Consider the following 24024-nt stretch of genomic DNA (forward strand, 5'->3'; position numbering starts at 1 on the left):
ATAAAATAATCATCAGTAATGTGGATATTATGACTAAGTTGGTAAAGACAAATAATAGAACAGCTAGAACAGTCTGGTAAATTCAGAAAATTACATCATTTTACTTTAAAACCAGGAAAAGACAACATTTATGCCACACTAGGAGGCTAGAAGAAAAGAAAGGAGGCAAGAGACAGCAAAAGTTTGCTTTTGTCTGCAAAAACGTTTTATGTTTCTCCACAAGAGGGAGACTAAAACCTACTTATAAAATTGAGTGTCTCTCAAGCTGACGTTTATTGAATTCACTTTAATGCAGATGAAGTTTTTTAGATACTTTATGAATGTTTTAATACACGAATGCACACTCAAGCTCAGTGATTCTCCTCCGATGACTTCGGAGCATGTGAGAGGACAAAAGAGGATAGAGACTTTGCAGGTAATCTTTCTGTTTTGTTGGAAGTGGGACGTTTTAGTGGGGAGGCAGCTGATTGGCTAATTGTACATGTGTTTGTTGTGATGTCAAGCCTACATCATTCCTCATTTAAACAGACAAGACAGATTTTTAAAAAGTGAATGACACCTGATTAGGAGAAAAAAAATCATATAATTCAACACTTTGTGATGGAAATGACTAGATTCACCTTAGTTAGCTAGTGCAGAACAACGAGGGAAAGGCTGGACTTTTAGTTTTGCTAGTTAGAGCTCCAAAACCAGATGTAAACATCACAGACCTATATGCCACGTATCTCTTTTGTCATTTACTGAATTTAATTATTTCCGTATATAAATCTTATCTACGAAAAACTGTAGGAAAACCACCTACAAAACCAGCACCGCGATCCCATACAAAGATCCCAGAGGTCCTCGCCGGGTTGTGGGGGTGCAGACGGGACTCAGTCGGTTACCTATTAGGGTCACAATCGTTTGATAGGCTATGATTTGACTCCTCACCGGTTGAGGGAGTTATTCCTTTTAACGATTCTTCCGGTCGGCATTTTGAAAGAGAGACAGAGAGGGGATTGGACCGTGGACCCTCCTTTTTTCCTCTTTTCTCCGGTTCTCTCGAAAATTAATTAGTACCCGCAACCTCAAACGTTTAACGTTGTCTGGGGATAATCGTATGAAAAGGCCGGTTTGAGGGGATGCTCCCCCCCTCTCTCCCTCCCAGCAGAGATGCTCGCCGTGGGAAAGATGAAAAACCCCCAGTCCCCCTGACGGGGATTACTGCCGTTGTGCTAGCTGTTTACTCGGAGGAGCTGTTTGAACCGTGGGACGGAGAGGGAGCTAGAGACTCTTCTCCTGCTCCAGCTGCCATCCTACCCCTCCCCCTCCTCCTCCTCCTCCTCGTCCTCCTCCTCCTCCTCCACCAGAACCACTTCTTTCTCATCACATCCTGAGGTAAATAAGCCAGCAGATTCAACAATAACAACCGCTTTTCAGACAAATTAGTTTACCTCCCGAGTCTCTCCGCGTTGTCAGGCACACAGGCAGCCGTTGGTGAACGTTAACAGTCAGTGGGAGGGGGGAGTGGATAATTCTTGATTTGTGATGGGGTCTTTGCTTTGTACCCCTGCCTCCCTGGCGTCGGGTCGGGGTTACGCTTCCTTAGGCAAGTCCGAGGTCCACTTTGTGAGCTAGAGGTGCGTCGACGGAGGCCACAGCAAGTGTGAGGTGAAAATCTAAACCCATACACGACCCGAATGCTAAAAAGGAGCGTCTCAGAGTGAGCAACAAACGGCTAACTGGCTTTGATGCACTCCCGGTGATGCTAGCTTCGGCAACTTCCAGTTAACCTAGCGTTATACCTAGCCAGCTAGCATGGCTACATTTCCAGTTGTTGCTAGCCGGCTAATCCCGAGTTGATTGTAGTCACTTTCACAGACGTCTTTATGTTGCTCGTCTTCTTAGCAAGTGCCTACAACGCCAAAAATAATAATAACTGAGTTATAATACAGTCAGCATCTAGTGTCAAGATGAGCTAACGATAATGTCGCTGTTGTGTGTTTTGCAGAGCCCCGGAAACCTTAACTGACACTCTAACAAAAGAAAGAATTTCAGTTATAACCATGTTTGTTTGAATTGCCTTTGTTTTTTGTTTAGTTAGCTTCAGCTGCGAAAACGAAAATAAAACCACAGACAAGCTAACGTTAGAGGTTAAGAGATGTATAGACATAAACACACAGAGAGACATAATTATAGTAACGTTTTATCATTACTGTTAGAGGATTAATGTCAGCAGTTAGCGTTAGATTTGTCGCTACCCGGGTCTAATTGCAATGCACGACACACTGTATTCGCATGAGAGCTAGAATATCTGATTTTTGTATGTTTTAGCAGCCATCGCATGTTCGACTTCAGCAGGTTGAAATATCACATCTATAAAAAATGCACACACTGTAGGTGTATATTTATACAGGACAAAAAGGGCCAAAAATGGGAACATAATGGTTCGAGCATCAGGACCTGCTGGTTAACAGAAGCTGCATGAATCAATAACACCCAAAGACATGCCCAAGCAAAGCAGCCTTGCTATAAGGCCTTCATAAACTGTCTGCCTCAGAAGTGCAGTTATGTTGGCACTGTAATAATGCACACTCATGAGCTGACACAGTTTTAAATCCCCAATCCAGAAGAAGTACACTGTAGATATATGGAAAATATTTGACCATCCCTCAATATGAATAATTGTAAGAACAGTGTTGCTTGTAATGGCATCCAACCTTGTTAACAGTGCTGTAATAGTGTTTGTTGCCACTTTTTTTTTGTCTCTGCAGAATTTTGGACATGTGAGGAATAGGAAGAGATTGGTGATTTTGAGCAGCCTGTGCATTGCCACGACCTCTTGACCTCATCTTCAGCATGAATGGTGATATGCCTCATGTTCCCATCACTACTCTTGCTGGAATTGCTAGCCTGACAGACTGTAAGTGCAACATCATCTCTCCAATGTTGTTCACACAGCCTAAACACTAACATTCAAACCAAGATGTGGCAAGTCCAAGGAATACTTGACTGCTAAGCAGGCCGAATTTGATTGGCTTTGTAGTGGTACCAGGGGCTAAATACTGGTAATTGTGATGCTTCTTACTACTAGTGATTTCAGGGCAGACAGGGCTCAAGCAGCTAATGTTTCGAAAAGATGGGAAATTGTAGGCCTAAATTTCTGTGAAATTATACACTTTGTGAATATATGATTTACTGCAGGACAATTGCACTGGATAGCATTAGAATGTAAAAGTGTATCTAATAAAGGGGTAACTTCATGTACAAAGATTGGTGGACCTTTCGTCACTCTGATATTACTATAATTTTCAGGCCTTTTCATAAAAGGATAGACAACATGTTAATTATACTGTTACAGCATATTCTTTATCATGTATAACTTTGGCATGTATTCTGAGGCCCACAAAATGTTTCTTCTGGTCTGAAATATTGTGAACACCAAAACAGGATGTATTCTGAGTTTGAATCCATTTGTTTTGAAAATGTTCATTTTTTAATCTGCACCGTCACAAAGAAATTCACATCCTTATATTTTTCAAAACAGTTTAATGTTATTATTCTTTACAATCTTGCTTCCTCTGATTTCCCTACCAAGATAAATTGTCTTTCCATCATTCCTTTAGTGTTGAACCAGCTGCCCTTGCCTTCTCCTCTCCCTGCCACCACTGCTAAGAGTCTGCTCTACAATGGAAGGATCTCTGAAGAGGTCAGCAACCTGCTGGTGTGTCGGGACGAGAATCTGGTGACTCAGCTGGCACATAGCCTTAACCAGGTCTCCACTGAACACATGTAAGTACCACTCACCAGTCTTTCACAGCCTGCTCCACTATCTGTTGAAGAGAGGAAAGTTTGCCAGTAGCTACTGCAGAAGGTTTTTTAAAGGTGTGTTAACTCTAATATGAGTTTTAATTAGGAAATAAGTAATTGTTACGTCAATGTGGTTGTTAGTAGTGTTATTGGAAATGCATTATACATTGCTGTTTCACTGTAATAACATCACTGTTTACTTAAAAGTGAAGTTGGGCATTGCTGTTTCAATTTAAATAGTCACCATTGAATCTAGGATAGATAGATAGGTCAACCCATGCTCGGATTTGTCAGAATCATGAAGGGCTAGTCTAAGCTGCACTTAAAATGCCAACTGAGATTGGAAGGAAGTAGACTGCAGTGCCAGTGGGTAGCTATTGCCTGCAATATAACTGAGGACTACTCTTCTGTTTTCTCTCTAGAGAGTTGAAGGACAACTTGGGGAATGATGAACCCGAGGGTGATATGCCAATGCTTCTTCAAACCTTGCTGTCCAGACACCCCCAAATCTTCAGGGACAAAAGTATGACAACCCAGTACAAGGTTTGGGGTGGTAAGGAGGAGACATTGAGTCGTCTGCAGTTGAGCTCAGTGCATGCTCTCTCTGTGACTATATGCTTGGTTGCCACTGTTACTAATTATTCACCTGAGCATTTCCTGGGTCAAATGCACTTATTTTGCCTAGTTTCACTACACTAGTGGTTCCCAAACTGAGGGCTGGAAAGTAAAGTTGAACAGACCTGTGAAACACAGGTGTACCCAGTAACATTATTATTGCTGCATTGGTTTGCAATCATTATTGGAAATGAACCATCATTTATGTTATTAGTTTCACTTGTAATTTCCCTGATATGGCAGCAGTTGTTTTTTTTACTCTTTGGCATGACTCAGAGGTTTGTAAGGACTGTTCGGTGACTATTTCAAAGTTTCTTATGCGCAGTAGGGCCAGTTAATTGGTCAGTATTGGAAGTTATTTTGTTTTGTTACAAGAGATAAAGAGCAACGCACTAAATACAGATAAGTGTGTTGTCACTCTGCACAAATTTAGCCTAGCTTAGCTTAAAGATAGAGGACCAGCAGAAGCGGTTAGCCTAGCTTTGCATTAAGTGAAAAAATGCACCTTCCAGCGTCAGTGTGAATTTTGGAGTAGCGAGTGTCACAGAAAAATATTTTAACATGGTTTCTATGACATGAAATCCAAACATGTATTTTAAAAGCTTAGCTGCATTTGTTTTGTCATCAACAAGGATATCACTAATTGCCATAAACAACTGTATAGTTATCTTTTTAACTTTAGTTCAGGAAATCCCTCTAGTTTTATGAGCAGCTGCAATAGCTTGCAATTACAGGTAATAAGCACATACAGTATGCATACACACTTGCATACTGAATCATTATTTGTGCCAAAGAGAAAAAAGGGGAACAAAAAGCTTTGCTCACAGCGTGTACTCTAGTTAGGGGTGCTGGCAGTTGCAAGATGAGCATGTAGTCAGAAAAAAGAAACCACAAGTGTTTGTGATAATGACCACACACTCAGATCAAGAATCTTTTATTAACACTGATGCATGAGTCTCATGAAGGCTTATCATTATTTGTGCTGTTTTGGCCAGCAGTCGGAACATAGTGTTTCTGACCCAGTGAAATGCTTCTCCAAAGATATGCTCAGTGCATACTTGTCGTCAGACAGTGTGTACATAAACCTGCACCCTGTTAAACCCTCACCATTTTCCTGCAGCTCTAACCTCCTCCTTCATCGCTCTGACTTCCTAATAGCTTTTGTGGTGATACGTTTTACTGTCAAAATGATTTATAAGTATACAAGATTAAACTTGAAATACAGTAACAGCGGTTTGAGTGTTGTTGTGAAGGACATCACAGTATAATATGATTATGAGATTATTGATACCATTATCATACTAATTATTGCATATCATACTACTGCATGTCCAATTATAGTGGTGTGTAGTGGTGGTGTTGTGTTGGACAGCATTATATTGAAATGCGTTTCTAATGTTTCGTCCACCCCCATTTGCAGTTTACAGTACGCACCTTTCAATATAATGCAATCCAATACAACAACACCACTAACAAAGGTCTAAAAATGACCATGTAACTGAATCAACACATCTCTAACACAATGTTAAATATGGATAAAAGGAAGTAAGGATTTATTTGATTGTAATAGATTATACAGGTATACCAAGTAAACTGGTAAACATATTTTGTATCGTAATAAATTAATATGCAATATAATTACTTGGAACCAGCTTAAAGTAGTACCCATTGTTGTCATTGAGTAGATGATGTTTGAGACACTGGAGATGTTATTCTATTTCACTTTTGAGTATTTTGTTTAACCCGAGCTACCTTTTTCAACAAGTGTAGCCGGTAACAGATTTGAAATTCTATATCACTGAGTTTCCGTTTTTGGTGCTGCAGAGTTGTGTATGTTCACCTCTTTGTTTGTATGAATGCAAACTTTTCTATCCATTTTTAATCTCTTAGGTGTAAGGCAGCAGCCGATGATGCAACAGTATAAGATCTCTCAGAATCAGGTGCATGGGAGTCCAGCATCAAACTATCAGCAAACCACTGTCCCTCAAAGCCCCTCTGGGTAAGGCTGTGCCAGTATGCTGTCAGATGCTAGAGAAGTACTTTCTGTACTGTACTTTTGATTACAACTATGTCTTCCTCCTTTACAGATGCTTTACATCCCCGCAGTCTGGGTCAGGAAATCGGTTCGTACCGCAGCAGAACAGCCCTATACCTAGTCCCTATACTCCTCAGAGTCCTGCTGACTATATGCAGTACAGTCCACCCAGTTACTCTCAACACCAGCAGACTCAGCAAGGTGAGCACAAAGTTAAATCAGAATAAGTGTATCGTTAGCTGCCTGCCACACCTCTGCTAGGAATCACAGCAAATAGCAAACTTTGATACAAGGACTATCACAGAATAGTCAAATCTTCATTTTGTGTGCATTTCTTTCTGTTGCTGGCTTTAAACAAGTCTGTTATTGCTGTGTGCTTTTCCATCTTGATTAATATATTATGTGACCATTCTGTCTAAAACAAGAAGCCTCCAACTCTCCTCCTTGTTCCCTCAGAACAGTTGTTGTCATTGTCGCAAACAGTTTGACTGAGGATTTTATTTTGCTTTCCATTTTAGTTGCTGGTGGTCTCAGAAATATCCATGACAACAAGGTCTCTGGACAGCTATCAAGTAACCCCCCCAATCATAACACAAGACCAGACTCCGATGAAGACTACATGAACATGGCTCACAGACTGGGAAATGAGGTAATTTAGAGGGAATAAAAAGGATATCATCAACTGGACCTCAGCCCACGCCGACTGTTAAAAGTGATGATAAACGTCTTGTGTTCAACAGGAGAATGATCCCTCCACGAGGGCCGCCTCGTTTCCAGTTAAATCACCACAGTCAGTGTGTTCCCCTGCTGGGAGCGAAGAGACTGCAAAATGTATGCTGCCTTAGCAACAAGTCATCAAATCATCTTCATTTTGTAGAATCAAAAATAAGATTGTACAATTCATTATTTGCCAAGACTCTCTGGTGCCCAATTTAACTTAAATTTTATATTTATATTTTTTGTTTCCACAGGGTCAAGACCTCCTCTTATCATGCAGTCACATCCCCCCGATGTGCCACTGGGTGCAGCACCTGACCTGCTCCTCTCCTCTTCTGACCATAAAAAGAAGCATAAAGAAAGGAGCAAAGAGGAACATGAGCAGATGGACAAAAACACCTTGTATGACATTGTTAGCTCTCCACTGAAAGACTCTGCCAGGCTGACTTTAAAACTGGCCCGAGTGAGGACTTCAGACGCAGATGAATCTGGAGAGCCTTCTCCTAGTGCAGATCTAGACCATGAAACTGATTTGATGAATAATAATAATAATCAGTTGTCGAGGACTGCCCAGGACTTGTCACACAAGTTAGGTTCCGAGGAGCAGGCAAACTGTCAGCAAGTTCCTGTTCAGCCAAATATCAAGGAGACTGGAGTCGTCAGTGGGGTTGTGTTTGATGATGCTGAGATAGACGCACTTGCAGACTTTGAGAGAATAGAACGCGAGTCAGTCAGTGAGAGAGAACGATGGTCTAAAGAAGTCCAGGATAAAGGTGAATTTCTGGGTGCCTGCCTTTGCCCTGTGCCTTCTTACATTTTTTTTCATGATCTATGTTTGTTCCTGTTTGTATTAAGGCTAAGCTACAGTATTTTTTTTTGCAGATAAGCCACTGAAAAAACGGAAGCAAGACTCATATCCTCAGGAACCTGGAGTTGAGGCTAACGACGGACCTGCTGTTCACGGGGGCAACACTGGCAGCAAGTTGACACCCAAGAAGACGAACGCTGCAAGTAACGGTGCCAGTCGGCCTGCTTTGATGGTCAGTATTGATCTGCAGCAAGCTGGCAGAGTGAAAGGACAGCCTGTGGTGGTCTTGGAAGCACGGCAGCTGTGCGAGGACCACCTGCGGCGCCTAAAGTCAAAGACAGATGGAAAGGTGGATAAAATTGTTGAGAACAGACCTAGCATTGTCAAACAGCATGCCGACAACTCCAGGAAGTCTGGCCCAGACGTCCAACCAGAAACCCCTAAAGAGAAGCAGGAAAGCCGGCTTGAATCTAAGCACCGATCGAGTAGCAAGGTGCACTCAGATGGCAGACGACCAGACAAACCACGGCAGAAACACGACAGACATTCAGACACGCGGCACAAAGAGGAAAAGAACCACAACAGTCACAGAACCCATGTCAGCCAACCTGAAACTCCCAAAACCATGAACAAGGCAGAGCGCATCTCCAGACAGGGAGAAGACAAAGGCAGGGATAGAGATAGGGAAAAGGACAGAGATCGAGATAGGGATAAGGACAGGGATAGAGATAGGGTTAAGGACAGAGATAAAGAAAAGGATATGGATAAGGACAGAGATAAAGAAAAGGATATGGATAAAGACAGAGATAAAGAAAAGGATATGGATAAGGACAGAGAAAGGGACATGGACAAAGTTAGACATAAAGATAGGAATAAGGACAGAGATAAGGATAGGGATAAGGAGAAAGATAGAGATAAAGAGAGGAATAAAGACAGAGAGAAGGATAGGGATAAGGAGAAAGATAGAGATAAAGAGAGGAATAAGGACAGAGATAAGGATAGGGATATGGACAAAGATAAAGATAAAGAGAGGAATAAAGACAGAGATAGAGATAGGGATAAGGACAAAGATAGAGATAAGGAGAGGAATAAGAACAGAGATAGAGACAGAGAGAGAGTCAGAGACAGGGAAAGGAAACACAAGATCCTGTCAAGGGAAAACTGCAACAGACACCAACACTCTCCTGACCGGCATACTAAACCTGAAAGCCCTAGAGTGAAACAAGACGGAAGCAGAAAATCCACTGACCTCAATGGTCGACAGAGGACAGACAGTTCCGGCCTTCAAACCCCCCAAAAAAAGGAAGAGAGGAAAAGTGGGGACGACCGCGTTATCTGCCAAACCGGGTATAAAAAGCAGCCCTTTGAGACTAAACCTATCGAGTTCCCCGCATACCTGCTGGGTGGAAAGTCAGGAAGTCTGAAGAACTTTGTGATTCCTAAATTTAAACGAGATGGGAAAGACAAAGATCCCCAATGTCCAAACAAATTGGTGGAGCAATGGAGCGAACCCCGGGTCCGGCTGCAGAGAGTGTCACTGGTAGAGAACCTAAGCAAAGGAGCTAAGCCTGTCGTTGTGCTTAAGAAACTAAGTATTGATGAGGTAAAAAAGATCATTAAGGAAAGCAGGAATGCACACAGCTTCAAGTCCAGGAACTGGTCTTCTTTTGACAGATCAGGGAAAGGTATGATTTACTTATGATTTACTTCATTTCATTCATGCTCATGACATATGTACACAGAATTGTGGAGGATGCATATGTATGATATGACTTTGCTGAGTTTGTTTATTTACTTAAAACAGCTGTCTCTAGAATAGTTACCATCACAGTCATTAAATGATCTTCTTTTGAAGTTTAGATTTGTCTATGCTGAAAGCTCACTCACCTCTTGTGCCTACAGAGACAAACAAGCGCAGGCACAGCATGGTCAGTAAGAGACCCAAGTACGCTGAGTCGGACTCAAATGAAGAGGATGAAGACGACTCCGACAAAGAGTGTGAGTGTATACATACACACCAGAGTAGTATAATTATACTCAAAAACACAAGCAAAAGTGTTTGAAATATTTTATGTATTTAATCACTTAAAGCTCAGCAAAAACTTTAAAAAATAATTTCTTAACGTCGCTCTTTTTGTTTCAGACGCAAGGAAAAGGCACAAGAAAGATCACGACAAGACATGGAAACAGGAAGTAAGGAGAGGTTCTGGAGAGCACCGTCGAAGCGGAGGTTTTCATAACGCTCGCCATCACCGCCATAAGAGCTCAGACGATTCAGACGGAAGTTCTCCACCACCAAGCCTAAGTGATGGTGAGTGTTTTTTTGCATAGGCACGGGCATACACAAGAAAAAATGTTTTGGTTAGGTTAAATGTCTCTGTGAAGCAAAGTGATTTTCTCTCCCTTTCACCTTTACAAAATGGACAACAAAAGCATATTAGGAGTCTCGTTTCTGACGGCTGTCGTTCAAATTATTGTTATTTGAAACTGATGATCAGTCAGACCAATTCCCAGGATAATTAAAGTACTACACCAAGTCTTTCTCTATCAAATATTCAGTGCTTGAACGGTTGCTGTCAAAGATTTGACAAATGTGTTTTTGTTTTATTCAGTTGCCAGAAAATTGAAGAAAAAGGAAAAACAGAAAAACCGAAAGACATACGACTCCAAGCTGACACTAGAGGGTATTGCTTTACCACTTTGACTTCTATCATAATATTAATTGATTTTATTATAGCATAAGAACTCTATATTTTTATTAATCAATCTGTTTACATTTATTTAACAGAAAAGTTGGACTCTTCCACGTTTAAGAGATTCACAGCCAGTGTGGACAACATTCTCGAGAGCCTTGAGGATGTGGACTTCACTGCCACAGGTAAACGTGAAACGTGGTGCAGTTTCCAAAGCTCAATGTGTCAAAGTGATAAGTTTAAAAATATCAACATCATAACTTTGTGCCCTCACACAGATGATGATGAGATACCTGAAGAACTCTTGCTTGGAAAACACCAGTTGAGTGAGCTAGGCAACGACTCTGCTAAGATTAAAGCTATGGGCATCTTTAACAAAGTAAGAGAGTCACATGGTTACACTCATGTTCACAGTTGACATTTATCTGTTATTGCGAAAGTAACCGGTAATCTGTTTGGTCCACAGTTTCCATCTGATAAACTGGTGAAAATTGTGAATATCTTGGAGAAGAACATTCAAGATAGTGTCAAACTTTCCACATTAATGAATCATGTAAGTTGTTAGCCTGCTTTTATTATTTTACCTAATTTACCCAGTTTTTGAGAAGAGCTTTTCAGCAAGTTGTGTCATTTGTTTGATTTTTTTTTTTTTCTTTTACTAATTGCTTTTGGAATATGTAGGGTAATGATTCCTTGGATGAGGAGCGGTTGTGGCGTGACCTGATCATGGAGCGGGTGACAAAGTCTGCTGATGCTTGTCTGACTGCACTCAACATCATGACATCACCATGCATGCCCAAGGCTGTTTACATTGAGGATGTGATTGAGAGGGTGCTGCAGTACACCAAGTTCCATCTGCAAAACTCTTTGTACCCTCAGTATGACCCGGTCTACAGAGTGGATCCCCATGGAGGTCAGCACAGTTTTATTCTGTTCTTCTAAGTTGTAGACTAATATTGCTTTCCAGAAGCAGTTTGTGCAAATTTACTAATTGACAAGCTTTTTAGTCTTAAGGCTTTTTTATGCATGTTAGATTTTTAAAAATTGATTGTGCCTTAAATTTATGTGTACTAATTATAGCTGAAGGCGTGGGAATGGAGTTCTTATAAGTATGTTGAGCAGTCAAACTTAAAGAAATTTCAGCACATTCAGGGATTAACTAATAACAAAAATGTATGAACCAATCACAATGTTTGTTTACAATAACTTCCGGGTAGAAAACCCCTGTGTACATACAATTTAATGGGGCGGAGCAAAAATATATGTCAGTTCAAGCAAGGAAAAAAGTAAACAAAAAAGCGTATGTAAATAAGTATAAGCAGTAAGTAGTAAAAGTAATTAAAAGTGAGCATAAATAAGTATAAATGAGTAAAGCAGTGGTAAGGCGGCTTCCTACTATGACAAAGGCAGCTATCAGTTTGTCCTAGCAGCAGTGAGATGTTGCTATTGGGTAGATTTGGTTCATCAAAGACGCTAGCAAAGCAACACAGTACGTAAAATAAGCACAGCAGAAACAGTCAGATAGGTCGGACCACTGTGTAACTTTAAACGCTACAGTTAAAGCTGGAAATTACAACAGAAATGAACAAGTTTGTCGATTTCATGTCTCTGCAATTCAAATCAACTGCCAGTTGTCTACCCAGAAGTGACTGTTGTTGTTAATGCGAGGTCACAGTGATTTGATATACTGCAACTTAAATTCTTGAAGACACGTTCATCATCTAAAGTTGGGGAAGAAAAGTTGACCATAGAATATTTTTGTAGTCACATGTCTACAGAGTATCTGACACATTTAAACACTATTCTATCAAATGAAGTGTTTAAAAATGAAGTGGTTTACTTATCCTTTATCCTATCCTTTACTTTCTCCTTCTCTTACTCTCCAAGGTGGCCTGCATAACTCAAAGGCCAAGAGAGCGAAATGTTCTACCCATAAGCAGAAGGTGGTTGTCATGCTCTACAACAAAGTGTGTGACATTGTCAGCAACATCTCAGAGCTCCTTGAGATCCAGCTGCTAACTGACACCACAATTCTTCAGGTGAGATTCTGAATTTGGGTTGATGTCGTCAAAATGCATGACTTCATTTCATCGTTGACTTTAAAACTGTAGCATATCTGACTGCTTTTGTTGCCCACGTTTAGGTGTCCACCCTTGGTATTACACCGTTTTTTGTGGAGAATGTCAGTGAACTGCAGTTGTGTGCCATAACACTTGTGACGGCGGTAAGTCAATTTTAGTATTTTTTTAGAAGTAAACTATGCTATTGCTTCAGATTGTTGTTGTTTTTTATGACACACTCCTGCACAACATCTCTATTGTTATATTTTGATTTAGTGCTCTGCATTTTACTTTTCCTCAGGTGTTCTCTCGTTACGAGAAGCACAGGCAGCTCATTCTTGAAGAGATCTTCACCTCCCTGGCTAGACTACCTACTAGCAAACGCAGCCTCAGGAACTTTCGGTAACTACATCTCAAGTGAATATTAAGTTCTCAATCCGCGCAAAAATGTGTCTTTCTTCTTGTTCCACCAGTTTGATGTTTGAGCTTCACTGTGCAGAATGATGTATGTGCAGACATTAGGAGGCTGTTTTCACGTTCATCTGCTGAAAGTGAAAAGTTTCTCTGTGCTCATTTTAAATCTGAGTTGAAGGCGTGTACCTGCAAGTATGATTTGTGACATCACAACTAGTTTGGAGCCAATCGTGGTCCAGTATGCAGCTTACACAAAGTGTGATGTGGAAACTTGAAGCCTCCAGTGCACAAACACTGAGAATGGACTTTACAGAGAAGTAGGAGACATCTTCTTAAGACATCTTAAAACATGTCTGGAGGGGATCTTTAAAGTTGGCATAAATGAAAGCAATTATTATTGACGACCTTTGCAATGCTTAGTTAACTATGTCTCATACTCCTCATCCACCAGGCTAAACAGCAGTGATACAGATGGAGAGCCTTTGTATATTCAGATGGTCACAGCCCTGGTTCTTCAGCTCATCCAGTGTGTGGTACACTTCCCCTCTGAGAGGGATGTAGATGATGAACGTAGTAAGAAGGTAGGGACCAGGGATTCAACTGATATTTAAACTATATTTATCAGACTAATGTTTTGATTCAGAAATTGTTTTACATATTTGGTGCTGTTTTTTTTAAGGTGGATAAAGATGTCTTCATCACAAATTCTTATGAAACTGCCATGAGGACAGCTCAGAACTTCCTATCAGTGTTTCTCAAGAAGTAAGTAATTTTTCCCACTCTCACTTCACAGCATGTATGTCAGGTGTCATCCTGGCCACAGTACCAGCTTATACTGCAGAATAGGCTGTCATATTAACTGGTTCAATGTTCAAAAATACATTATTCTAAAAGATTGTATTGACTATTACTCTGTATGTGTCAGGTGTGGCAGTAAGCAGGGAGAAGAGGACTACAGGCCTCTGTTTGAGAACTTTGTTCACGACCTGTTGTCTACAGTCAACAAGCCTGAGTGGCCTGCAGCTGAACTGCTGCTCAGTTTATTGGGCCGGCTGTTGGTGAGTAGAATCATTCAGTCCAAATCTGTCATCAGTTATTTTCTCGTGAAACAGATACAGCTACTTATGTTTTTGATGCAATGTCCCCCCTCCTTATCCTGTGCTCCAGGTGCACCAGTTCAGTAACAAGCAGACAGAAATGGCACTCAGGGTGGCGTCACTGGACTACCTCGGCACCGTCGCATCTCGCCTTCGTAAAGAGGCTGTCACTAGCAACATGGACCAAAAGGCTATTGACCGCATCCTCCAAGAGGTAGACATGATAATTATAGTATTATTTAAACACCCTTTAAATTAACAGCGCTGTCGAACTGCTTTTGAGATGCTCCTTGCTTATTGATCTCCTTACAGAGTCCAGGCAATGATGAGATCCAGCAACTCCAGAAGGCCTTGCTAGACTACCTAGACGAGAACATCGAGACAGACTCATCTTTAGTGGTGAGTGTTCCATTTTCATACACCACAATGAAAATTGCATGATACATACAGTAGTTCTGTATAATGTACCTCAAAATGTTCATTGTTCATTAAGTATTCATGTATTTGTTTCATCCAGTTTGCCAGGAAGTTTTACATCGCCCAGTGGTACAGGGACACAACAACTGAGGCAGAGAAGGCAGTGAAGTCTCAAAATGATAAAGATGATGATTGGAAAGGTCATTCGACGGATGTTGACTCGACTGGGGAGATTATGTTGAGGGCAGAAGCACGAAAGAAATTCCTCCGCAAGATCATCAAGACTTCACGATCGCATTTCAGTTCTCTGACGTAAATACTGCAACTCTCTGCATCACTGCGCTAATTTGCTATGCTGTTTGACCTGTTGACCTATCCTAACTGTCTTCTTGATTTTCTTTCAGGTCAAACTCTAACACAGTAGACTATGAGGACTCCTGTCTGATTGTCAGATATCTGGCCTCTATGAGGCCATTTGCACAGAGCTTTGATATTTATTTATCACAGGTAAGAGGAATCATTTCACATAAAAAAGAGGGAGATTATATTATATTGCCTGTCAGTAACTTTTTTTCCTCTCTCTGTCTTTCCGTTTTTGTATAGATTCTGAGAGTTCTTGGTGAGAGTGCTATTGCAGTCAGAACTAAAGCCATGAAGTGTCTGTCTGAGGTAGTGGCGGTGGATCCAAGTATTCTGGCACGGGTAAATTACGCAGAATTTCTTCCATTTTACGTGCGTAACTACAGTGACTACAACATGTGTTGAGCTCTCATCACTGCCAAAATGCAGGTGACCTACACTCAGTGCTGACCCTTTCTAGACCCTGATGGTTGACTGAAGCTGCTGCTGCTCAGATAATGATTATTTTCAATACTGATTAATCTGCTGATTATTTGGTTTATAGAATATCAGAAGATAGTGAAAAATGCCTGTTACAGTTTCCTAAAGCCAACAGACAATAATGTTGTGATGTTATCAGGCAATTGTGCTAGTTCACTGCAGTCACACAGGCAGCCATAATGTTAAATAAAGTGCTTGACTGATGTCCAATCTTTGTTTTTCAGTTGGATATGCAGCGTGGGGTTCATTGTCGCCTCATGGACAACTCCACCAGTGTGCGAGAGGCTGCTGTGGAGCTCCTTGGCCGTTTTGTACTAAGTCGACCTCAGCTCATTGAGCAGTACTATGACATGCTCATTGAAAGGATATTGGTAATTTCTTAAGCTTTCCCTCTTCACCTTTTTTGACACCTGATTGTGAGGTAACATACACAGGATCTGCTCTGGTGGTAAAATTTAAACTGATTCGGTCACTTCATGTGCCCTCTAAGGGGTCTGTGGAAAGGAATAAGCCACATCTATCATATTCAGGCTCGAGCTTAACTTTGCCCTTTACTTTTTTAAACTCTGACCTAAAAGTTCATTTGAAGTGCACAAGTTCAGCTGAGGTTAAATCCTCTTTTCCCCACCCTGCCACCTAAAGATCAAATGAAGAACTGCAACCATTTGGCAGTTGAACATGCATTTCAAAATGCTCATAACAGTGCAGCAATTTGAGAACAATATTTATTTTATCACTTTTATAACTTAACAAATTGACATTTTGCTATTAGATTAAGTTAAATTTAGCATAATTCTCAAAATAACTAAAATAGGCACTTTATTTTAAGTCATTATTGAACTGTCCTTGTACCCATTTGTCTTTACACAGGACACAGGTATTAGCGTGAGGAAGAGAGTCATTAAGATCCTGAGGGATATTTGCCTGGAGCAGCCAGACTTCCACAAGATCACTGAGATGTGTGTCAAGATGATCCGAAGGGTCAATGATGAGGAGGGGATCAAGGTTTGTGTTGTTTTTATGCAAAAGCCTCCTACAAGTGGCAGATTCTAGCTTTTAATATGCTTTTAATATACCTAAACATCTTTGACCCTGCAGAAACTGGTGAATGAGACATTCCAGAAACTCTGGTTCACCCCCACACCCAGTCACGACAAAGATGCCATGACCAGAAAGATCCTGAACATCACAGATGTGGTGCGTACTATCTGGATGCGTGAAAATACATCAATGCGCCAGAAACATGTTGATGTTTGACATAATCTGACTTGTCTCATGTTTTGATTTCATCCCAGGTATTGGCATGTAAAGATTCAGGCTATGACTGGTTTGAGCAGCTTCTCCAAAATGTAAGTTGTTCAACTTGTATGAATGTTTTTTATATCTCAACAGCAGCTGTTGTGTTAATATTTTGTTTTGCACTTTATCTGATTGCCGTATGTCCTGTAACTGTTTAGCTACTGAAGTCAGAAGAGAACGCTTCGTACAAACCTGCCAAGAAAGCTTGCGTTCAGTTGGTGGACAATCTAGTGGAACACATACTGAAATATGAGGAGTCTCTTGCAGGTAAATGCATTTTGCCAAATAAACATACACGTGTGATTGCTAACAAAGATATTTATCTTGTGTTAAACATTAACGTGCTGTGACCAATTTGAACGTTTTCTGTGTTTGCATTTCAGACTGTGAGGACAAAGGACTCAGCTCAGGTCGTCTGGTAGCATGTGTCACCACTCTGTACCTGTTCAGCAAGATCAGACCACAGTTAATGGTCAAACATGCCATGACTATGCAGCCCTACTTGACCACCAAGTGCAATGTAAGGGCCATGTCATCTTGTTTAGTATTAGTATATCATTTTTAATTTCCCTGAAAGTAGGAGGAAAGACAGTAATGAACACCTACTTTTATGTTGTGCTATGGGCTCATCTAGTGGCAGGTGAATGAAAACACAAGTGCTCAATGGAGTTGTTCACTAAGTTATTTTCCAACTCTTCTGTACCATCATCTCAGACTCAGAATGACTTCATGGTGATATGTAACGTGGCCAAGATCCTGGAGCTGGTCGTGCCTCTGATGGAGCAACCAAGTGAGACTTTCCTCACCACCATAGAAGAAGACCTGATGAAGCTCATCATCAAATACGGCATGACTGTCAGTCTCAATTACAGCTTATAGCTTTCAAAGATAGTTCTCCAAAATCATGCACAACACGGATGTGAAACCACTTTTCTGAGCACACGGTATTATAATATGTGTATCGTAATATTTGTTGTGTTTGCTTCTCAGGTTGTACAACACTGTGTAAGCTGTCTTGGTGCTGTTGTGAACAAGGTCACACATAACTACAAGTTTGTTTGGGCTTGTTTCAATCGATACTATGGTAAGGCCCTGTACTTTTCTTAGTCTAATCAGAAATGTCATATAACTTGAAATGGAAAAGGCTTGAAAATTCATCTAAAATCAATATTAATAGTACATAGGGCTTGTAATTGTGAGCCTTTCCATTCACCTCAAATGAATGGTTACATGTAAAGCTCATACTCATCTCTTTTCAAATCAAGATAAATTAGAGCATTGAACACACACCAAATATTTTTTTACTGTCCAGGTTCTTTGATTAAGTTCATTGTATGAGCTAGAAGAATAAAAGCAGCAATTGTGTGTATGATTTTGTAGGAGCTCTGGCAAAACTCAAGACCCAGCACCAAGAGGATCCCAACAGCTCCACTCTGGTAACTAACAAACCTACTCTCCTGCGCTCACTGTTCACCGTGGGGGCTCTGTGTCGACACTTTGATTTTGACCAAGAGGAGTTCAAAGGCGCCAACAAGGTAGACATCAGCACTCAGTGCTTAAATGTTGTACGAAAAACTGCTGTGGAACCTGTTTCGATGACTCTGTTTCTGTCTCTTAGATTGTCATCAAGGACAAAGTGTTGGAGCTTCTGCTATACTTCACCACTCATGAAGATGAGGAGGTCCTGATCAAGGCCATCATAGGTCTAGGTATATTGCACCTCATCTCAGTTTAACATAAGATGTAATCACTGTATGTTGACATGTGTTGTTGACAGCTCTGATCTTTTTATTTGCCTGTTTCTTCTTCAGTAATGACATCTGCATTTAAATTATTTCCATTGTCTCAAGGCTTCCAGTTCATCATGCATCCAGAGCTCATGTTTGTGCAGGATGTGAAGGTTCTGTATAACAATACCCTATCAGATGAAAACAGTTTGGTCAGTCTGAAGATCCAGGTGCTAAAAAACCTGCAGACATACCTGCAGGAAGAGGACTCTCGAATGCAGGAGGCTGACCGTGAATGTGAGTTTAACAAATCCATCTCTGCCTGTGTTTATCACTCTTGTGTTCTATAGTTAATGCACGTTCATGTAGAACATCTGCAGCCTGATCAGGAGGATGTTTTTGTTCATTCAGGGAAGAACCAAGCCAAGCAAGAGGATCTGAAGGAAATGGGGGACATCTCGTCAGGCATGAGCAGCTCTATAATGCAGATTTACCTGAAGCAGGTGCTGGAGTCCTTCTTCCACACGCAGTCCACTGTTCGGCACTTTGCACTGAATGTCATTATACTGACTCTCAGCCAGGGCCTCATCCATCCTGTACAGGTACGTTCACAGTCTTTCTGGCATTCTCTGATGAAAATCACTCCAGACTAAAATACATAGTACCTCTTACAAGCAAGACCTGTTTAAGATTTTCTTTTATCACGCGACACTGTTATCTTGAATGCATCACAAGATTTTTGTGTTTTTTTAGTGTGTGCCCTACTTGATTGCCATGGGAACAGACCCTGAGCCAACCATGAAGAACAAGGCCGATCAACAGCTGGTGGAGATTGACAAGAAATATTCTGGCTTCATCCATGTGAGTAATTGATGATGAGCAGAAGAGAGAGAATTTTAATTAATGACATACTCTGCTCATCTATTAACATATTGTAGTTCAAAATGAAGGCTTCGCCAAAATAATCACAAACATTATCATTCTATCTACACGCTGAGTTGTATCTCTCTGTGAATTGACAGATGAAAGCCGTCGCAGGGTTGAAGATGTCTCATCAGGTACAACAGGCCATAGTTGGCTCCAAAAACGCAGTGATCCGTGGTGTTCGGCACGAAGACACAGACTCGGCCCTCTGCTCTCATCTTTACACCATGGTCCGTGGGAACCGACAACACAGACGGGCTTTTCTCATTTCCCTGCTCAACCTATTTGATGACAGCTCTGTAAGTTCACTTCTGTCCGTCAAATGTGTATGTTTGTGTATCTTGAACTATGAACCCACCCATTTACTCGTTTTCAACTTTGCTTCTCAAAGTGGGTCCGAAGATAAATTTGTTTATCCGGCAGCATGGCATGAAGAAGTTGGGTGTCTTTGAGCTCATTGAGCTGATGCGACTTTGTCAGTGGCAGAAGGGACAGCAATAGACACAGAATACATGACAATTTTGGTCACACAAATCATCATTTGGCCCAATTCATGTGTGAATCAGTCAGTGAATTGATCAGTGCTCAGAAAGCAGACAATATTCTTGTGTCGTAAAGGCTGGTCATGAACAGTTAATTTAAACAATGGATGTTTTATATAATTTGTCCTTTGCAGAAAACAGAGGTGAACATGCTGCTGTTCATAGCAGACAACTTGGCCTGCTTCCCTTTCCAGACCCAGGAGGAACCTCTTTTCATCATGCACCATATAGATATTACCCTGTCTGTCTCTGGTAGCAACCTGCTCCAGTCTTTCAAGGAGGTGAGAAGCTTTGTTTTAATTTGTATGACTTTTTACTCATAATTTGTTTTGTTTATCATGAGATGAATATCCAAGCTTATCCATGCTTAATATATCCACTGTATTTTTGGTCTGTATTTGAGTGATTTTGTCCTCTGCATAGTCTTTACTGAAAGAGCCCGTTGAGCGTCAAAAGAAGACGAAGCCGAAGAAAAAGAAGAAGAAGAAGAAGAAGAAGAAGAAGCAGAAGCCTCAGAGGAGGAAATACAGCTCTGAGGATGATGAGGATGAGGAGGAGAGCAGTAGCGAGTCCAGCAGTAGCAGCAGCAGCAGCAGCAGCAGCAGTAGCAGCAGCAGCAGCAGCGATGAGGATGACGAGGTGGTCCGCAGGCGAAAAAAAACTGACTCTGACTCCGAAATGGAAGATGAGGATGCAATTATGGACCGTCTCCCTGGAAACCCAAACCCTCTGCTGGACTTTGCCAGTGCCTCACAAGGCATCTTGCTTCTGCTTGTGCTCAAACAACATCTGAAGAATCTATACGGCTTCTCAGACAGGTGGGCCACATCAAAAATACCGGTTGACACATGTTTTATTAACTCTTTCTTAGCTGTGCAGTTGTTTACATGACCTAAACTTAACTGAACTTTTTGTTGGCATTACAGCAAAATCCAGAAGTACTCGCCAACAGAGTCTGCCAAAGTGTACGACAAGGCAGTGAACAGGAAATCTAAGGTGCACTTCAACCCTCGACAGACGCTGGATTTCCTGAAGGGTGATCTAGCCAACAGAGATCTCAGCTACGAGATCAAGAGGAATATTGTGAAACAGTATTTAGATGTAAGCATTTCTCAGCATTTCCTCATTCAGAATGTTTTGAGGGGTTTTTTCCAGTCTCACACAAGGTGTTTGGGGTTTGAAGGTTTTTATAGACCATACGATGCCAGTTACTGTATTTTTTGTCATTCAATGTCAAGTATTGACTGACTTAACGCCTTCTTTTATCATAGTTCAAGGTACTGATGGAGCACTTGGATCGTGATGAAGAGGACGAGGAGGGCGAAGCAAGTGCCAATGCCAGAAACAAAGCCATTTCTTCGCTGCTGAGGGGCCCAAAACCCCAGAACCACAACCACAATAATCATGCTGCTCCAGTGGAGTCAGATGATGAGGACAGTGAGGATGAAGATCCTCCTGCGGTAAGAATATATTTAAGGAGTTTAAATATGGGGTGGTGATTACTCATAGGATTTTCGCGTCACCTTTCACGTAATCACACTACTTCTGCATAGAAACTGTTCATATTCGGCATTAGTGAGGTCATTCGGATATCACATTTAAGATACACAACAGAAGACACTCATTGCTTTGAAAAAATGTAGAGAAGAAGAAAGTCACAAGGGGGAAACTGGCATATCAACAGTCCATCATAAGAAGAAAAAGATAACATGAATAGAATATTGTTATATGTACAAAATTGTGACCTGCATCAGCACATACTGTCCAAACAATGAGCAATTCATATGGGTTGACCATATAAAATAAAAATATTTTCCTCATTGTTGCATTGAGATTAACTCCGCTGGTGTTCCCACTGCGGCTACTGTTCCCTCATTAACCCAACATGAAAGGAAATGTGATGCTTCCTGTGGGAAAAAGGTTTCATATTGGAGACTCTAACATGCCACTGATTTTTATCCACAGCGGAAACCAAGGAAAGGCGGGGATTCCGCAGAGGATTCAGGTCACATGAATGAGAAGGTGGAGGCCATGGATGTCATTGCCATCTGCCGTCCCAAATACAAAGACAGACCACAGATTGCCAGGGTCATCCAGAAGACCAAAAGTGGCTACAGTATACACTGGATGTCTGGAACTTACTCTGGGCCCTGGGCTGAAGCAAAGAAACGGGATGGTCGCAAAAAGGTGCCTTGGGTTGACACGATCAAGGAGTCAGACATTATTTACAAGAAAATCTCCTTGACAAGTGGACACAAGCTTACAAATAAAGTGGCACAGACGTTACGGGCGCTATACGCCGCCAAGGAGGGGACTAAGAGTTAATCAACTGACAGACAGAAACCCTTCACAGCCAAACCAATGTGGATCCAGTATGTTACAAACAGAGAGAAGACAAAACCTCTTTATATTTAAGGACGCGATAGAGGAAAAGTACCGTGAACACTGATCTGTTCGAAACATGGGCATGTTTAAGTTAAACACAAGAAAAACACAAGAAGGAAATGTTTGGGAAAACATTGTGTGGGAGTTCCTTCGCTGTTGTGCAGCAACTCGGTTGTTTGATTTTTACTCCCACTGTATCATAGTTTAACTAAACACATGTTTATATCTGAACATAATTCTGTAAAAAAAAAGAATAAAGTGAATGTTGGAAATTAGTGTATTGATGATGTTCTTAATAAAGTGTTTTTGGAGTTTAAACTAGCACCAGATGGATTTATTCACTTAACCTGAGCTCCAACAACTTTTAACTGTTTTTTTTTTTTTTTTCTTTTCTTGTTTTAAACATTTTATTGTTTTCCCACACTGTAATGGAGTATCTTTGAAATGATTTACTTATGTTAAAAGCAGTGCAGTATCTATGCCTATATGCAGGGGAAGATATATTGTTTTTAATATAGAATTTGATGTTATACAGTAGAACACAGAGCAAGAAGAAAGTGACCCTCAGCACTTCTGGTGGAACAAATACTGCAATAAATTTTTCTTACGTCTTTGTTACTTGTTTGCGCTTGTTTTGTTTGCTTTTTTCATCACAATGCGTAATGCATCATTTTTTAAGTCATCGGGCTCTGTCTTTTTTTGCCTGTACTGTGAGGTTCTCACGTGTGTGTGTGTTTGTGGAGCAAATCATAGAAGGCTTTTTCCAGCAGTGATTAAATTCAAGTCATTCATTTTCAGGGGCTCTTTGCCTCCTTGAGAAGGATGAAAACAGGTCTATTTGTGCCTCTGAATATTATCTCCTTAAGTGGTTGATTATGACTGAGGATGTGAACGGCAGCAGCTGGCAGGTAACTTAAGGAAATCTCTCAGACTTTGCCCTTTGCGCAGTTTCTCTGTTCACATAAAGACTTTATGCATTCTGACAGGAAATGTTCATCCTAAGTGTACAGATGCAGGCACCACATGTACTGGACTGACCTTTTCTGTGTAAATGAATAATGTGATGCAATCAAGCCGATCAGGACTCCTTTTAACAGGAATGCTCATCTCTGCTAGCATGATCCTGTGTGTTTTTTCTGTCTCAGATCTATATGAGCATTACCAAAACCTGAAACCAGCTTATGTGTATTTCTGGTAACCTGGGGCCTCATTACAGAAACTTCCTTACTCTGAAATCCGTTCAGTTTAGGATGACATTTAGGATTTTCGGTATTACAGAAATATGTTTACTAACTGCATTTAGGAAAAAACCCTATCTTGGGATAGAAATTCAGCTATGACGGAACCATCCTAACTGAAGAATTTCCTAAGTTAGGATGGCATAGACCCTGTCCTAAATTAAAAAATAACTGCCAAGAATGGCAGCACCACTGGTGTTAAGCCTGTATGGCATTGACAATGAAGATGGGGAACATGAACACCGAAATTTATGATTGAAAGGCTACTCACACCGTATGATGACACTTTAAATTTCTTGGACTGCGTCATATATCGGCTGTCAAGACAATTAATTTTGATTTTGATGGACATGCTTCGTCCAGCTCTGTGGAGGCCTGAGACAAGGAGGCTCTGCCTGTCAGTGGTCGTACAGATCACAAGTGT

General features: G+C 41.0%; 1 protein-coding gene across 4 annotated transcripts; it reads left to right on the plus strand.

Annotated features, from left to right (window-relative positions):
• The first annotated feature begins 1026 nt into the window (after positions 1-1026).
• On the plus strand, positions 1027-22843 carry LOC137170308 (nipped-B-like protein B). Of its 4 annotated transcripts, none has more exons than XM_067573564.1 (47): positions 1027-1377; positions 2754-2902; positions 3606-3771; positions 4212-4342; positions 6295-6403; positions 6492-6640; positions 6958-7088; positions 7180-7270; positions 7411-7929; positions 8039-9649; positions 9867-9962; positions 10108-10275; positions 10577-10648; positions 10753-10842; positions 10936-11036; positions 11124-11210; positions 11339-11570; positions 12545-12696; positions 12801-12881; positions 13019-13119; positions 13583-13712; positions 13811-13893; positions 14057-14189; positions 14299-14442; positions 14541-14627; positions 14746-14957; positions 15050-15152; positions 15249-15347; positions 15710-15856; positions 16356-16490; positions 16584-16682; positions 16781-16834; positions 16943-17051; positions 17168-17304; positions 17499-17639; positions 17775-17868; positions 18165-18319; positions 18403-18493; positions 18635-18808; positions 18923-19113; positions 19265-19372; positions 19534-19734; positions 20112-20258; positions 20401-20795; positions 20904-21078; positions 21249-21437; positions 21943-22843. In XM_067573564.1, the coding sequence occupies exons 2-47, from the start codon at positions 2839-2841 to the stop codon at positions 22300-22302; spliced, it is 8244 nt and encodes a 2747-aa protein (XP_067429665.1). In that variant the 5' UTR covers positions 1027-1377; positions 2754-2838; the 3' UTR covers positions 22303-22843. The 4 variants fall into 4 exon arrangements, with proteins under 4 accessions (XP_067429665.1, XP_067429664.1, XP_067429666.1 ...); XM_067573563.1 differs by lacking the exon at positions 1027-1377 and adding an exon at positions 1411-1650; XM_067573565.1 differs by lacking the exon at positions 1027-1377 and adding an exon at positions 1411-1645.
• Positions 22844-24024: the final 1181 nt, after the last annotated feature.

Source organism: Thunnus thynnus, chromosome 19 (assembly GCF_963924715.1).
Source record: "Thunnus thynnus chromosome 19, fThuThy2.1, whole genome shotgun sequence".
NCBI classification, from domain to species: Eukaryota; Metazoa; Chordata; class Actinopteri; order Scombriformes; family Scombridae; genus Thunnus; species Thunnus thynnus.

Bases quoted from the DNA above. Each gene is read 5' to 3' on its own strand.
- LOC137170308 (XM_067573564.1), top strand. From the start codon at position 2,839: ATGAATGGTGATATGCCTCATGTTCCCATCACTACTCTTGCTGGAATT. The intron at 10,276-10,576 runs GTGAGTGTTTTT...TGTTTTATTCAG, and splicing joins ACCACCAAGCCTAAGTGATG to TTGCCAGAAAATTGAAGAAA. The intron at 14,443-14,540 runs GTAGACATGATA...ATCTCCTTACAG, and splicing joins TTGACCGCATCCTCCAAGAG to AGTCCAGGCAATGATGAGAT.